The 15378-nt window shown below is 41.2% G+C and overlaps 1 protein-coding gene across 1 annotated transcript in view; it reads left to right on the top strand.

The window, feature by feature from the left end:
• Window positions 1–15378, top strand: part of EFCAB6 (EF-hand calcium binding domain 6) — a 207689-nt gene that overhangs the window by 80389 nt on the left and 111922 nt on the right. The window contains 2 exon segments of the mRNA XM_032492388.1: window positions 10940–11050; window positions 13191–13296. Of these exon segments, the coding sequence (XP_032348279.1) occupies window positions 10940–11050; window positions 13191–13296 (217 nt within the window).

Raw genomic sequence — 15378 nt, 5'->3', positions numbered from 1 at the left:
TGGTCTGGTACCTTGGGATGCTGTGATGACAGCTCACACTCCTACTACTCTGGAGTTGGTTCCTTCCTTGCTTCTAGCCCCTATGCCTTTCCCTTTCTTGGTTTCAACCTTAGCTGTATATTTAAAATAATTCCACTGATGTGTTTATTCCAGTAGTTGTTGATATAGTTGATGGATTTCAGTGTGATTAGATCAGGAGTTCGGGCAACCTGGCAACTGTGTTGGCAGAAATCTTACCTTTATGTATTCATGCTGTGTGGGAAGTTCGAGAAGTCTCTGGAGAGCAAGCAGACTGGGTGGAACCTTTGGGAGGTACACAGGAGTGTCCCACGTGGATAGTTGGAGCATTCCAGCCAGGGAAAGCAAACAGCATTTTCAAAGGGGCTGGTTTGACTGGGTCATGTTCAGTTGTTAGGGCCTTTAATTTTATATACCAGCATGTATTTAATCGTTTCACTGTCATTTAAGTCTTTAGGTGCCTTTTAGTTTTGCATATGTTTGTTTACTCATTCACTTGTTTAATCAATCAACAAATAATTCTGGAACTTATGTACTAGACATTAGGGACTCATTGGAGAATAAGAAAGGTGCGATCCCTGCCCTCAAAGAGCATTACCTGCTCTGTGGGGGAGGCTGACATCAACAAGTATATAAGGAATGAAATAAAATATGGAGTATGATGAGGGCCATGGGGGACACAGCAGGGACGTAATGGAGCATAACAGGAACTCAGACCATCCTAGAGCAGTCTGGAGGGGCCTCTCTGAAAAAGCGAGGTTTAAATGAGGACCTGAGAGGTCAGAGTGCAGCATGGGAAGAGCCTCAGGGGGGACTGCGGCGTGTTCTGGGGCCTAGTAGAAGCCAGTGTGCCTGGAGCTGGGTTGGCCAGAGGGTGAGAGGGCCGAGAGGTGAGGACCAGCGGCAGGTGCAGCCTGGGGAGGGGCTGGGGAAGCGACACTGGAGACGGAGTTAGAAACCCCATCTTCAGGCACATTGCTTTCTCCTCTGGCAGGGCATTTTCTCTTTCCTCAGAATGTTCTTCTAAAAGTCGGATTTGAGGACAGAGTGTGAATGCTTGTACGAATTTCTATGAGAATTGCAGAATTATTCCCTCAAAACATAGTAACGATGTACATTGCTGTCAACACTGTGTGAGTGTTCTAGTTTCATACTCTTCCCAGCACTGAATATTAACATTGCCTTAAAATATTGATAGCTTAGGAGGGATAAAATGGTGCTTCGTTATTGTTTTAATTTGTATTTCTTGGAGGGATATTGAGGTTGGACATTGCATGAGCCTGTGCATTCTGTCTCCCCTGAAGAGAATCCTCTTCGGGTCCTCATTGGTTAGTGGCCCTACTGTTGGTTTTCCAAGTCAATTTCATCACCTTTTTGTTGAATAATTTTTTATAATTAGACAATGATTAACAGATAACCCTCTTCCGTCACAGGCGCTGCTGCTGTTTCCCCAGCTGGCTGTTTTCCCATCATTACATGATACCTCATTGTTTCAAAGTTTACATTTTAATATAATCAAACACATTAATCTTCGTCTTTTGCGATGTCTTCTGTGGCTTGAAAATCTTTAAATTCATCATTCTTACCCAGGCTTGATAAAAACTCTTCTACTCTGCTTGTTTCTCTTGTTCTTGGAAACAAAACACTTTAATCCCTCCTGACATAAGGTGGGGATCCAAATTAAAATAATTTTTCCCAAATAGATAATCTATTTTACCACCCCACTTATTAAATAATCCTTTCTTTCCACCTTATTTTCAATGTCTGCTCTGTCGTATAAATTCTATCCATAATTTGGTTTAATGTATGTTTCTGTGTTCTGTCCTGTCGGTCTCGATTCCTCTTGTACGTGGATGCCTCTATACAAGGTTCTGTCTCCAATTGCCCATCCATCCACCTGCCTTTATATTTTCTGTTCTATCTTTAGAGAGAAAACTGGGTTCTCTGCACTGTCAGAGTTCTTTGTTTCTCACCTATTTCTTGAATTACATAGTGATTGTGAAGGACTAACCACTAATTATGTCACCTCCTAAGAAGAGAGAATCTGCTGGGCACCACCATGAAAGCAGTGGGCTACGAAAAATGAACTGGCAGTGGGACTGCTGTCCCGCAGTGGGTGGCCCTGGGGTAGTCCTCGGGTAAAGCTGACATTCCTCTTTCCTCTGCTCCCCTCTCAGGTCCCCCGAAAAGGTAGTACAGTGGGACTACTGGTATTGCCAGAAGCAAACACCCTTAACTTCCCTCCACCTTTGCACTCAGAGCATCACAAGAAACCATAATTCATCTTCTAAATTTCAGTTTAGTATTTTTGTTAACTTACCAGGATATGTCCATGATTGTATTGGACAGATTCTGAATGACTACTGTATTTAAAAGGTAATTTAAAAGTTCACTAAAAAACCTGTACAAGAATGTCTATAGCTGTATTCATAATCACCCCAAACTGGAACCAACACAGCGCACTTCAGCGGGTGCTTGGATAAGCAAGCTGGTACATCCCGGCAGTGGGATATTTCTCGGGAATAGGAAGGAATGCACTATTGATACATACAACGTGGGTGAATCCAGAGACATTCTGCTGAGTGAAGTAGCTGGTCTCAAAGGTTTTTACTGTAGGATTCTATTTATAGGACAGTTGGCAAAAGGCCAAACAATAGGATTGGGGCAGAGATCAGTGGTTTCCAGGACTGAGGGCGGGGAGGGCATGACCCCAGAGGGGCAGCCCTAGGGAGGCTGTGGGTGATGAATCTGTTCTGTGTCTTGCATGTGGTGATGGTTTCATGAATCTATGTGTGTGTTAAAACTCATCAAAGTGTACACACAGAAAAGCCCATTTTACTGCATTTTAATTTGAGAAATGTTTTAGGCAGACAATACAGAAAAGAATAAAGGCGGAGGTAAAATAAAATGTTAACTCTTATGCCCAACAAAATGACTCAAGAAATTATTCTATCAAATTTAAGAATGGAAAGAAAAAAATTAGGCATCTTTTTGAGTTTGTTATTTTTTTTAAATACTCAAGATCTAGGGCCTAAATTTAAAACCCTAAAAGTTTGGTAATGAGGCATAAAATCTTGATCCAAATAATATTTTAGGGACTTTAAAAGCTATTTTCCATATGTATATTTTAATGTAATGGCAGATTTAACTGAATAGATAACTTGACCTTTATTACTAACATGCTGTGCTCTTCAATGTCGCCTAGCCTTTTATATAAAGTAGATCTATTCAAAACAAAAGCAATGTTTAAATATGATGAATGAGGTTTGCGGAATGGTTGAGAGGGTGGGATAAATGCATGACTCGCGCGTTCACCAGAGACTGTGTCTCGTCCATCCATCAGGTGCGCAGGTCCTCACTCAGAAGCGTCTCCTGGTGAGAATTTTCCCATTCGCTCAGGTAGCGTGAGTAGCCTGGCAGAAGCTATGCAAACAAAGAATTAGCCGTTTACCCGAATTACAGGAAGCGTAGGAACAATACCCTGAGATATATTTTCAGTTATTGCCTAAACCTTTTTAACCCACGTTTCCTGGATTTCTTCTGTTTGTGTGACGTTCTAGAAAAGGCCAAACAACAGGAATGGAAGAGAGATCTGAAATTGCCAGGACTGGGGTGGGGGAGGGTGTGGCTCAAGCGGGGCCGCACAAGGGAGATTTTGAGGGTGAGGGAGCGGTTCTGGTTCGTATTCTATTGTGATCATCTCAGGCTGGGCACGCATTGGTCAGGGTCCAGGCAGAAGGCAAAGTTGTATGCCCTGAGTTTATTGAAGGCTCTTTTACCCAGGTGAGGGCAGGACTAAGTGAAATTAGAAGATGGAGAAGCATCTTTCCTCGGCCTGAAGGTGCAAGAAAGGGAGAAGTTACTGAGAGGAGGCAAGAAGGGTCTGAAGGAGAGAGCCACCCAGGAGCAGACAAGGTTTTCGATGTTGGAGAGTAGCTGCCGCCAGGCTGCAGCCCAGCATTTGGGCTGGGGAGTAATGAGCCCACCTGCTCTCTCCTTCCATCTCCTGCTGGTGCCTCCCACCGGCTAACCTGCTGCAAGCCAGGAGCCCCAGGGGCCAGTTGAAGCAACCCGCCGTGCAGAGTAGAGAAGGGCGGAGAATGGATCTGGAGGGACAAACGAAAAATGTCCAGTGCCACCCACCATCCTGAGCCTCAGCCACCATAGAGGGATGAAAATCCTTGTCCTCTGTAGGGATGAAAACCTTGTACCCCCAAACAGGAGCTACCCAGAGTCCTGCCTCCCACCTGAAATCTAAATGTTAGCTATATCCATGTTCTTTTTAAATAAGGTGGTGGGAGAATAGGAAACATACAAAACGTACAACACACAGCATGCAAGAGAGCTGTTAAAATTCACGTTATTGTGACTGGTCATGAAGGAGGTCTAAATCAATCGCTGCAGCATCCTTCATCTGCTATCTACTCTGCATCCCCCTTGCTTTTTTTTTTTTAAATTGAAGTATAGTCAGTTACAATGTGTCAATTTCTGATGTACAGGCTAAATTGGAAAATAGAGGAAACCATAAAGAAAAAAATAAATTCCCCATAATTGTAATAGCCAGAGATGGCCACTATTAATATTTTGGTATGTTTCCATCCAGAATTTTTGTATGTGTGCATGTACACACACTCCATACATGCTTAACATAGTTGAAACCATGTGAGGTATAAATTATGTTCTGTTTTCTCACAGAATATTATATCGGGAGCATTTTTTATATTGTTTAAAGAAACCTTTGAAATTAATTTTTATTTAATGCATAGTGTTTTGTCAACCCTTGAGTCAAAGGGTTTGAACGCTTCCAAGGTTTACATTACATGTTGCTAAAATGCGCTTCAGAAGGGTGTTAATTTATTCTTACAAGGGAAGTTCATGAGAATGTTTTTTACCAGCATTTAATATTGCCATTTTTAAATCCTTGCTAATTTGATAGGTGAAAGCACAGTTTCTCCTTGTTGTTTTGATTTGCGTGTTCTTGACTGCTATTGAGTTTGCATGATTTTCGTGTTATGTTCTTTCTCTGGGAATAATTGTTGTTCAGGTCCTTTGACCTATTTTCTATGTTTCAAAAATATTTTTTACCCCAGTACAAGTTACATAAAATAAAATTCTTCCTTAAGTGTGTAGTTTAATGGGTTTTGGCAATTGTATATATTTAGTAACCACGACCATAGTCAATACAGAAAACACTTCCATTGCCCTAAAATTCTTCATTTGCATGTAGTAAGCAGTCCCTCCCGTGACCCTCAGCCCCAGCAGCCACTGATCTGCTCTCTGTCATGGTCGCTGTGGTTTTCCATTTCTCAGGGTTCCCACAAATGGAATCATACATATGTAGTCTTTCGTTGTTTGACTAATTTTTTCACTTTCCAGGTTTTAAGAGTTGTCCGTGTCGTTGCACATCTAAACACTCCATTAATTCTTACTGCTGAGTAGTATCCCATGGTAGTGATAGTTCACAGTTTGCTCAGCCACTCAGCAGTTGATAGACGTCTGGGTTGTTTTCAGTTTGGGGACATCATGGAAGATGCCGCTTATGAACTGTTCACACGCAAGTCTTTGTGTGGGTAATGTTTTTATTTCCCTTGGGTAAAATACATAGTAGTAAGGCTGCTGGATTGTATGATGAGTGTGTTTAAATTTATAAGACACTGTCAAACTACTTTCCAAAGTGGCTGTGTCATTTCGCAATTTTCACCAGCAATGTGTAAGAATTCCAGATGCTGCTCGTCCCCACCAATGCTTGGAACTGCCAGTCTTCCTAATTTTAGCCATTCTAGTGTATGTAGAGCTATCTCTGTTTTTATTTTTAAAATTTTTGTGTGTGTCAGAGGGGATTCGGTTTGTTTGTTGGTTTGTTTGTTTTAATGGAGGTGCTGGGGAATGAATGTCTCTGTTTTTAATTTGCATTTTCCTGATGGCTAGTGATATAGAGGCTCTTTTCCTGTGATTATTGGCCATTCTTATATCTTCTTTTGTTAAGTATCCATACAAGCCATTTGTCCATTTTTATTGGATTGTTTGCTTTCTTATTATTGATTTGTAAAATTCTTTATATATTCTGGATATGAGCTCTTTGTCAGATGCATATTTTTCAAATATTTTCTTTCAGTGTGGCTTGCTTTTTCATTTTCTTAACTCTGTCTTTTGAAGTTCAATTTTTTTTATTTTGATGAAGTTCATTTTATCAATTAAAAAATTTTATGGGAAATTTTTGGGTGGTCCATTTTCAGAAATCTTTGCCTAACCCAGTAGCACAAGAATTTTATCCTATGTTTTCTTCCAGAAGTTTAGTCATTTTAGCTCTTACATTTAGGTCCATTTCTAGTTATTTTTTGTGTATGGTATGAGGTAAGGGCCAAGGTTCATTCTGTTTTTGTACAGGTATCCACTTGTTGAAAAGGCTGTCATTTTACTAATGAATTACTTTGCACCTTTGTCAAAAATCAGTTGACCATGTAAGTGTGAGTGTGTTTCTGGACTCTAATCTCTTCCAGAATATGTAAGCATGCATCTATTTTTACATCAGTACCACACTGTCTTGGTTACTATAGCTAAATAGTCAAGTTTTGAAATCGGGTGTGTAATTCAGTTTTCCACTCCATGAACATGGTACGTCTTTCCACTTAATTTCAGTCTTTAGTTTCCCTAGGCAAGGTTTTGTTGTTTACAATGCTCAGGTATTTCACATATTATACTTATTCCTAAGTATTCTTATTTTTTGATGCTATATAAATGGAATTTAAAAAATTCAAGGCTAATACTAACAAATACAGTTGATTTTTTAATATTGACTGTGACCTTACGAAATCCCCTGATTAGTTTGGTCTAATACCTTTGTTGTAGATTCCCTATTGTTTTTCACTGCCTGCAGATAAAGGCAAGTTTACATCTTCCTTTACAATCTGTTTGCCTTTTAGTTCTTTTTCTTGCCTTATATTACTGGGCAGGACATTAAGTACAATGTTGAGTAGAAATGACGAGATTAGACATCCTTGCCTTATTTCTGATCTTAGGTAGTAACCATTCCACCTTACACCATAGTGTGCTGTTAGCCGTGGGTTTCTTGTAGATCCCTTAATTAGGTTAAGAGATTTTCCTTTCTATTCCCATTGTGCTGAGTTTTTTAAACCATGGATGCTGATTGTTATCAAATGCTTTTTCTGCATCTGTTCTGATGATTATGTAATTCTTCTCCATTATTCTATTAATATTGTGAGTTACATTGATTGATTTCCAAATGTTAAGCTAACCTTCCATCCTGGTATTAAACCCCACTTGGTCATGATATATTATCCTTTTTATATATTGTTTGCTTTTATTTGCTAAAATTTGTTAAGATTTTATTTTGTAGTTTTTTCATGGGTGGTATTTATCTAAAGTTGCTTTTTCTTTTAAAATTTTTTTCTGGGTTTGGGATCAGAGTAACACTGGCCTTGGGAAACATGTTGGGAAATGTCTCCTTCCCCTCTGCTTTCTGACTGGCATTATTATTATTATTATTACTACTACTATTACTATTATTTTCCTTAAGTGTTTGACAGAATTCACCTGAGAAGCCATTTAGGCTTGAAGTAAACATTTTGGGGAATGTTTAAAATCACAAATTTGATTTTTAAAATTAATGTAGAACTATATTTACGTTTTCTATTTCTTCTTGGGTCATTTTTGGTAATTTATGTTTTTCAACACATTTTATTTCATCTTAGTTATCAAATGTATTGCCATAAAACTAGTCATAATATTCCCTCAATATTCCTTTTTAAAATATCTTTTTAATTTTAGCACAGTTTTACATTTACAAAATTATCATGAAGGTAGTACAGAGAGTTTCAGTATATCCCATATGCAGTTTCCCTTATTATTAACATCTTACATTAGTGTGGTACATTTTTTACAATAAATGAACTAACATTGACACATTATTATTAACTGAAGTCCATACTTTATTCATATTTCCTCAATTTTCCCCTAATATTCTTCTTTCTGTTCCAGGATATCTTCCAGGATACCCCTTTACATTTAGTAGTCATGTGTCTTTGGGCTTCTCTTGGTCCTGACAGTTTCTTAGATTTTCCTTGTTTTTGATGACCTTGTGAGTTTTGAGGATTACTGGTCAGATATTTTATAGAATGTCCTTCAAGTGGGATTTCGCTGATTGGACTAGGATAGTGGAGGAAGACCACAGAGGTAAAGTACCATTCCCATTACATCATATCAAGGGTGCATAGTATTAATATGACTTGTCACCATTGATACTGACCTTGATCACATGGCTTAAGGTAGTATCCTTTTCTGTTAACCTGTGTCTTTAAGTTAAATATATCTCTTTTTTGACAGCATAAATTTGGATCTTGCTTTTTAAAAATCTATTCTGATAATCTCTATCTTTTAGTTGAAGCATTTAGTACATTAATATTTAAAATAGTTATTGATATGTTTGGATTTGAGTTTCCCATTTTTTCTCATTTTGCTTTTTGTTTTCTTTAGCCTTCTTTTTAGATTATTAGAATTTTTTGGAATTTAATTTTAATTTCTGTAGAGTCTTTTTAGATGTATTTCTTTGCATAATTTTCAGTGGTTGTTCTGTTGATTATGGTATACATTTTAACTGTTGCCAGTCTACATACAGTTAATACTGTACCGTTTCACATAAAACGTAGAACCCATGTAAGCATATTGGTCTACATCCTGCCCCACTGTGTCCTTTATACCATGGGTAGATATGTATTATGTCTACCTATATTGACCTATGTTATAAACCTCACAAAATAATGGGGTGGGTTTTTTGTTTGTTTGTTTGTTTGTTTTTTGCTTTAAATAGCTATAAAGAAATTAAGAAGAAAAAGGCAAAAAAAAATAGCCTTTTGTATTTTTCCAGCTATTTACTACATCTGATACTCCTTTTATTCCCTTCTGAGGAGCCAAGTTCTCCATCTGCTATCATTTTCCTTCAGCCTGAAGAATTTCCATAGTTAGGATACAAGTGTACTGAAGACGGGTTCCCTTAATTTTCTTTTATTTAGGAAAGTCTTTATTTCTCCTTCATTTTTGAATGAGATTTTCTTAGATGGAAAACTTGTGGGTAACTTCTTTCTTTTCGCACTTATGTGATGTTCCACTCCTTTTGGCTTCCATTGTTTTGGAATGAGAAGTCGTATGTTAAACTGTTGTCCTAATGTATGTAATGAGTACGTTTTCTCTTGTTACATTCAAGATTCACCCTTTGAACTTGACTTTCAGCTTTGTAACTGTGACGTGCCTTGGCATGGCCTCTTTCAGGCATACACTGCTTGGTGTGTGTTGAGCATCTTAAATCTGTAAATGTGTATCTTTAATAAAATTGGGGAGAAATTTTGGTCTTTATGTCTTCAAATATTTTTTCTGCCCCATTCTTTCTCTCCTGTCCTTCTGTGATTCCAGTTGCATGTATCTAAGACTGTCTTATGTTTATGTCTCTATTCATTTTATAAATGTATGTTTACTCTGTGTTTGTTAAATTGGATGGTTTTTGTTGATGTGTATTTAAGTTAACTCACTCTCTTCTCTAGCTTCTCCATTCCTTTGTTAACTCTGTCAAGTGATTTTTAAATATTTCAGATAGTATTTTTTTTTTACTGAAGTAGAGTCAGTTTACAATGTTGTGTCAATTTCTGGTGCACAGCATCATGTTTCAGTCATTTACATACACACATATATTCGTTTTTATATTCTTTTTTATTATAGGATACTAGGAGATACTGAATATGGTTCCCTGGGCTACACTGAGGACCTTGTTGTTTATCTGTTTTATATACAGCTGCAGACTTGATTTAAATGTGGGTGGTGCTCCCTCCCCTGTTGCGGGCAAGAATAAAAGGGTCAAAGTTGGCTTGTCCTCTCTGTCCCCCATTGCACCTCCCTCCTTCCTCATGCTGCAGACTCGGTTTCTGACTCCCCGAGGGCTGAGCGCACAGAGGAAGGAGCGGAAGGAAGGGCTGTAGGAACCTGTGACTGTTGGGCTGTTTATTTTTGCCTTTCTTTTCACTGCCTGGGTAGACTGCCCTAGAAGAACATTCTGGCAATTTGTTTTTGAAATGTTTCCAATTATCCTTACTAAGACTCTAAATCCTATGCTAGTTTTCTATTACCGCACTTCCAGTGGCTTAAAACAACACAAATAATATCCTTTTACAGTTCAGTAACTTAGAAGCCCGACACGGGTCTCACGGGGCTAAAATCAAGGTGTCAGCAGGGCCGCTTTCCTTCTGGAGGCTCAGAGGACAAGCCCATTCCTTGCCTCCTCCAGCTTCTCCAGGCTGCCTGCATTCCCTGGCTTGTGGCCCCCTCCCTACACCTTCAGTGTCACCAGTGTTGGATCTCCTTAACCCTTCTCCTGCTGTGACATCTTTTTCTGGCTGCAGCTGGGAAAAATGATTTTAACAACTCCCGTGATTACTCTGGGCCCACCTGGATCACCCAGACCACTCTCCCCGTCTCACGGTTCTTACCCTTACTCATATCTGCAAAGCCTCTTTTGCCACACGAGTTCACATCGGTACAGATCCCAGGGTTAGAAGGTGAACATCGTGGGGTCTTTACTCTGCCTGCCACTGTAACTGAGCTCTCTGAAGGATGAATTTGAAAAAATTACTTCACGGACATTAGAATTTTAATCAATTCCCTTTGTTTCTTCCTTCAGTGTATGTTACTGCTAACGGAATATGGAGACATGGAGATGTGTAATCAGTTTGATTTTTCCTTGCTTTCAAAAAATCAATTTGTAGCACTATTTTACCAAATTATTTTGTCTGCCTTGGATATGAAACTTCATACAGATTCACTCCTGCCATTTTCAATTCAATATTAAGCATCTAATCTATGCAGTGTTACAGAAAAAAATGTGAAAAAAATACTGTGTTTGATTTTTTTGAATCAGATTTGGACTTAAAACCACAACCAAAGTCAATTGGAAGCAATTTCTAACATCATTGTATGAGCCTCAGTGGTTGGAAGCTAGCAATAAAATTCCCCTGACAAAAAGAAACAGGTATGTAACAAACCTGAACTAAAGTGAACTAAATTTTGGTTACACATGTCAGAATATGTGAAAGGTTGAAGAATATCTGAATTGCTTTTTCTTCATTTCTTGAGTGACAAATTAGCCTTCACTGAGTGATTACCAACTTTTACGTACTGATTTAGTCTATAAATTATTTTCCATATATTTTTCTTATTTAAAATTGCCTTAAACCAAAAGCAAGGTATAATTATTACTCCAGTTTCTAGATGGAAAAAATAAGGCTATAAGGGGTCTTAACTAGGTCACATGCTCAGTGAGTTGTGGAGGTGGGCTAGGCACCCCCCACACTGCCTGCGTCGCTCGCTGAGCGCTACGTGTGTTCTTGCAAAATTGTGGATAAACGCATGTTTGTTAAGTGTTATGTGAGAAGGAGCAGTATATGCTAGCGTGTTTTCCAGCCACTCTCTGGGTGGTGCAGACACTGGGGGCCACAGGGATTATTTGCCTTGAGGGCCCTTATTTCTGTTTTCATTCTAATGTCTATTATAACTTCAGATTTATATTATCACTTAAATTGTGGTGGGGCCCCCAAACATCAAAAAAATACTTAATAATATGACATTTTAGAATTTAGACTTTTGCTCTCAGAACTACTTTGTTTATGTTGATGTGCACCCCGCATAGATTGCCCTGTATAAATCTTAAAGAGAAAGGCAGGCGTTATAACCTGGGCACGTTCGTTGAAAGCACCGTGCTCTACTGTAAAGTGAAATACACCACAGAGTTAATGTGCACTTCACGGGGTCCTATCCCTGTCTCGGGGATTTGTGAATATTTAATGAACTGCCCGGGTTACCAGCCTTCCAGGTATTCGGAGCCCCTGCGCTCCCGTACGTTCTGTTCCTGGGACGCTGCTCTGTGAGTTAATTTCTTAAGTGAAGTTACTTCCATCCCTTTACAACTTTCTTGTGTCACAGCACCTTGCCCAAGACTGTAAGAATTAAACTGTGAATTTTATTTACTTTACAACGGTGATTCTCAACTGGGGATAATCTTAGCAATGTCACAAGACGCTTTTGGTTGTCGCGGCTGGGGTGGAGTCCAGGGATGCTGTGAACATCCTGCAGAGCGCAGGACAGGCCTCCCCACCCGACCCCACGCACTCGAGGACTACCCAGCCCCCGCATCAGTGGTCTCGCGGTGGACAAAACTGATGCACAAAGTGCCCACTCTTGTCAGTGCTTGTGGTTGTCAGAAAAGCCAGGTTGTAACAAGTCGCAGGAGGAACTCAGACTCAGCATTTCTGCCACTTTATGTGTTTCTTCGAAGTGGTCGTTATATGTTTTCCCACAACTAGGAAAAGCTAAGGTAGCTGTAAAGATGCAGCAATAAAATCCCCTACACAATCTGAGAGTCGGTCAGCAGTCAGGCCGATGCCCTTTCATTCTTTATTTAGTGGGAAATGTCAGCCTGTCTAATTAAACACTGAAAAGGGAGGCCAACAGGAGTATATTAATATGAGATTCTCCAGCCCCCTTTCTGATCAGAGTCCTTCTGGGAGTTGGCTTAGGTCTCCAGAGTGGACGATCAGAGGCCTTCAAGAGGACACATCCTGGACCGGAGCTCAGGGGGTGAAAGCAACAGGGAAGAAACGGGGAGGGGCCTGATGCTATAGGTGGTCACAGTGGTCGTGGCCATTGTCATTGGGGGGTGGAGAGAGGCTGTGAAAGTTGGCGTCCTCACTGTTTCAAAGCTGGAAGTGTGTGCCCTCAATTACCACGTGGGTGAGGAGGCCTCAGCTTACAGGCAAGTGTTAGGCTCAGCAGTGATCGTGGCGTTTTTCCTGGCCCTTTTTGAGACCAAAGGCACAGATTGGCAAGACGACTGGTCACAGCTACCGGCCCAGGAAGGGGAGGGCGATGGCACAACCAAGCTCACTGACGCCTGTGGGAATTGCAGCCACGCTGGCTCCCTTACTAGGTGTCACGCTGAGCGAGTGACAGACGGGCCCGCACAAGCACGTCACATGTTCAGGGAGGGAAGCCGTCCAGAAATAAAGCACTGTTATCGTTGCTGTTAGGGCGATTTTTTTTTTTTTTTTTTTTGCATTAGGAGCGAAATTCAAGAACATAATCTCATTCCTGTGTTTTTCTTAATTCTCTTGCAGTATCAACTCTAGAAATCAGTCTCACAAGGAAAACGTCATCACAAAGTTACTTAGACATGAAGATCACTATGTGTCTTTGAAGAAAGCACTGCTGATCATCAATGCTGTAAGGTTCTGAAACCCATCTCGGGTGAAAAACTCATTGTTTCAAAGAATGCTAGCACATAAAATGGGGCCAGTAAAAACTATATTCATTCATTTATCCATCCAACAAACATGTTTTGAGCTCCCATTACATGCTGGGAATGACTCCGAGTGCTCAGGGATACAAAGCGTGACCTCAAGAGCTGGGTCTAGTTGGGAAGACAGAAGACATAAAATTTACCTCAATACAGTAAGATAAATGCCAGCAGATGAGAGCCGTGTGTGACGAGGTTGTTTAGGATGGAGTGACCGATCTTCATTAGCTGTTTAATTCAGGAATAATCCAGACCAACTGACCCTTCCTCCCACTCCCCAGCCTAGAGTTTCTGGGTCCATAACTGACTTGTAACCCATAACGGGACCATTTTCTTAGTTCCAAAATAGCCTATTTCATTGTTTAATTGTACTGCAGAGAGAGACTTATTCATGAATTTGCAACTGCTTTAACTGTTAGCGCCCAGTCCTGCTTTACCACTGATTTTAGACAGCAGGGTTCGGAGGCTCCCGGTGCACAGCAACATTTGCCAAGGGGTTTACAGAGCACGTCCAATAACGGAGTCTCCAGAGAATAACCAGGAGTACAGTGAATTACTTTGCCTCAGACTCAGACATGAGCGTGTACAAATGAGGAGTTTCTTGGCCTCAGTGCCGACCTTACAAAGCCCACTGACCAAGGGGCAGTGCCCTGGGGCAGCCCACACCGCCTGGGGGTGGACTTCAGGGTTTGGGGTTCGCTCTCTGTTCGAGGCCACAGCCCCACACATCTGTCCATCTAGAATGCCGCTGCGCTGTGTAGATTCAGAGATTCGGGGTCCTGTCTTCCTGGGGGAGACGCGCTGGCTGGTGTACCTGCTGCAGTTAATCCTTAGGCCAACACGACCTGTCCTCTGAGAGCGGACAACAGTGACCGCTTCCCGGGCCCAGGCCCTGTTTTCGGTGACGTTCTGGTGTTCACTCACCTCAGCCTCTCGGCACCTCCATCAGGTGGACACTGTCATTGTCTTTTTCTGCTCTTCTCATCTTATTCTCCTGGCTCAGGAAAGGGAGCATGGGATTAAGTGACCAGCCTGAGGCTCCCAGCTCGTTAGTGGGGGGGGGGGGGGCGGGATCCCCACCAGCTGCTCCAGAGCAGGGACCCGCCAGTGCAGGAAAGATGAGTGAAGGCTTCTGTGTGTTTGCCCACCTCAGCTCTGTCAGTGTGTTGAAGAAGTAATTTAATTAAAAATAGTGAAACCTTCATCTCCACTAATGCCAACTACTCCCAACAGCAGACTATTTAACAGTCACTGATGTTCGACAAACAGCCTGATCAACACCCACGTAAGAAGGCGAGGAACTGAGTGCCCGCCCCACATTAGGCCCGGCTGTGGGCACTGAGGTTGAACCACAGCTGAATAAGGTGAAGTCCCTGCCCGGGATGAGCTCACTCTCTGGAGAATCACACAAGAGCCACAGCCATCAGATACCTTAGACAGGCAGAGTGTGTGGTTTCGCTTTGGGACACCTGTCCCCACCCCCAACCCCTGACCATTTATCTGGGTCTTCACGACATTCTGGGACCTGAAAGGAGAAGGAGACAGAGAGGGAGAGCCGGGAGTGGGCAGGGATGGCATTTGCCTGGCCACAGAGGACAGCCAGGGGAAACAGGTCCCCCTCCTGCTGTAGAGACGGACGCAGACTGATTAGGAGACTCTCTAAACCTGCTCCGAGTCACACATCCCACGTAGCTGCGTGTGCTGCCTCCACACGCTGCCACCCCCTCTCCCAAGTGACCCAGGCAGCCTGATCACTTACATCTGAATCAGCTGTGGCTCACTTTCCGACACCCAGAAACAATCTGTCCCCTGCCTGTTCACCTACTCTTATTTCTCGGTGTTATTATTTGCTGCTCACATGATTTCATAAGTAGAAAGTCCAAAAGAACCTTCCAAAAATATTAGAATTAATAACAGAATTGAGAAGTTCATTCGATGCAAGGTCAATAAGGAAATATCAATAATATTTCTATAAACTGCAACAAGCAATTAGAAAAAGAAGTTTTAAA

Source organism: Camelus ferus, chromosome 12 (assembly GCF_009834535.1).
Source record: "Camelus ferus isolate YT-003-E chromosome 12, BCGSAC_Cfer_1.0, whole genome shotgun sequence".
NCBI classification, from domain to species: Eukaryota; Metazoa; Chordata; class Mammalia; order Artiodactyla; family Camelidae; genus Camelus; species Camelus ferus.
The sequence above is the reverse complement of the archived record's forward strand: the minus strand, read 5'-3'. Positions and strand labels throughout refer to the sequence as shown.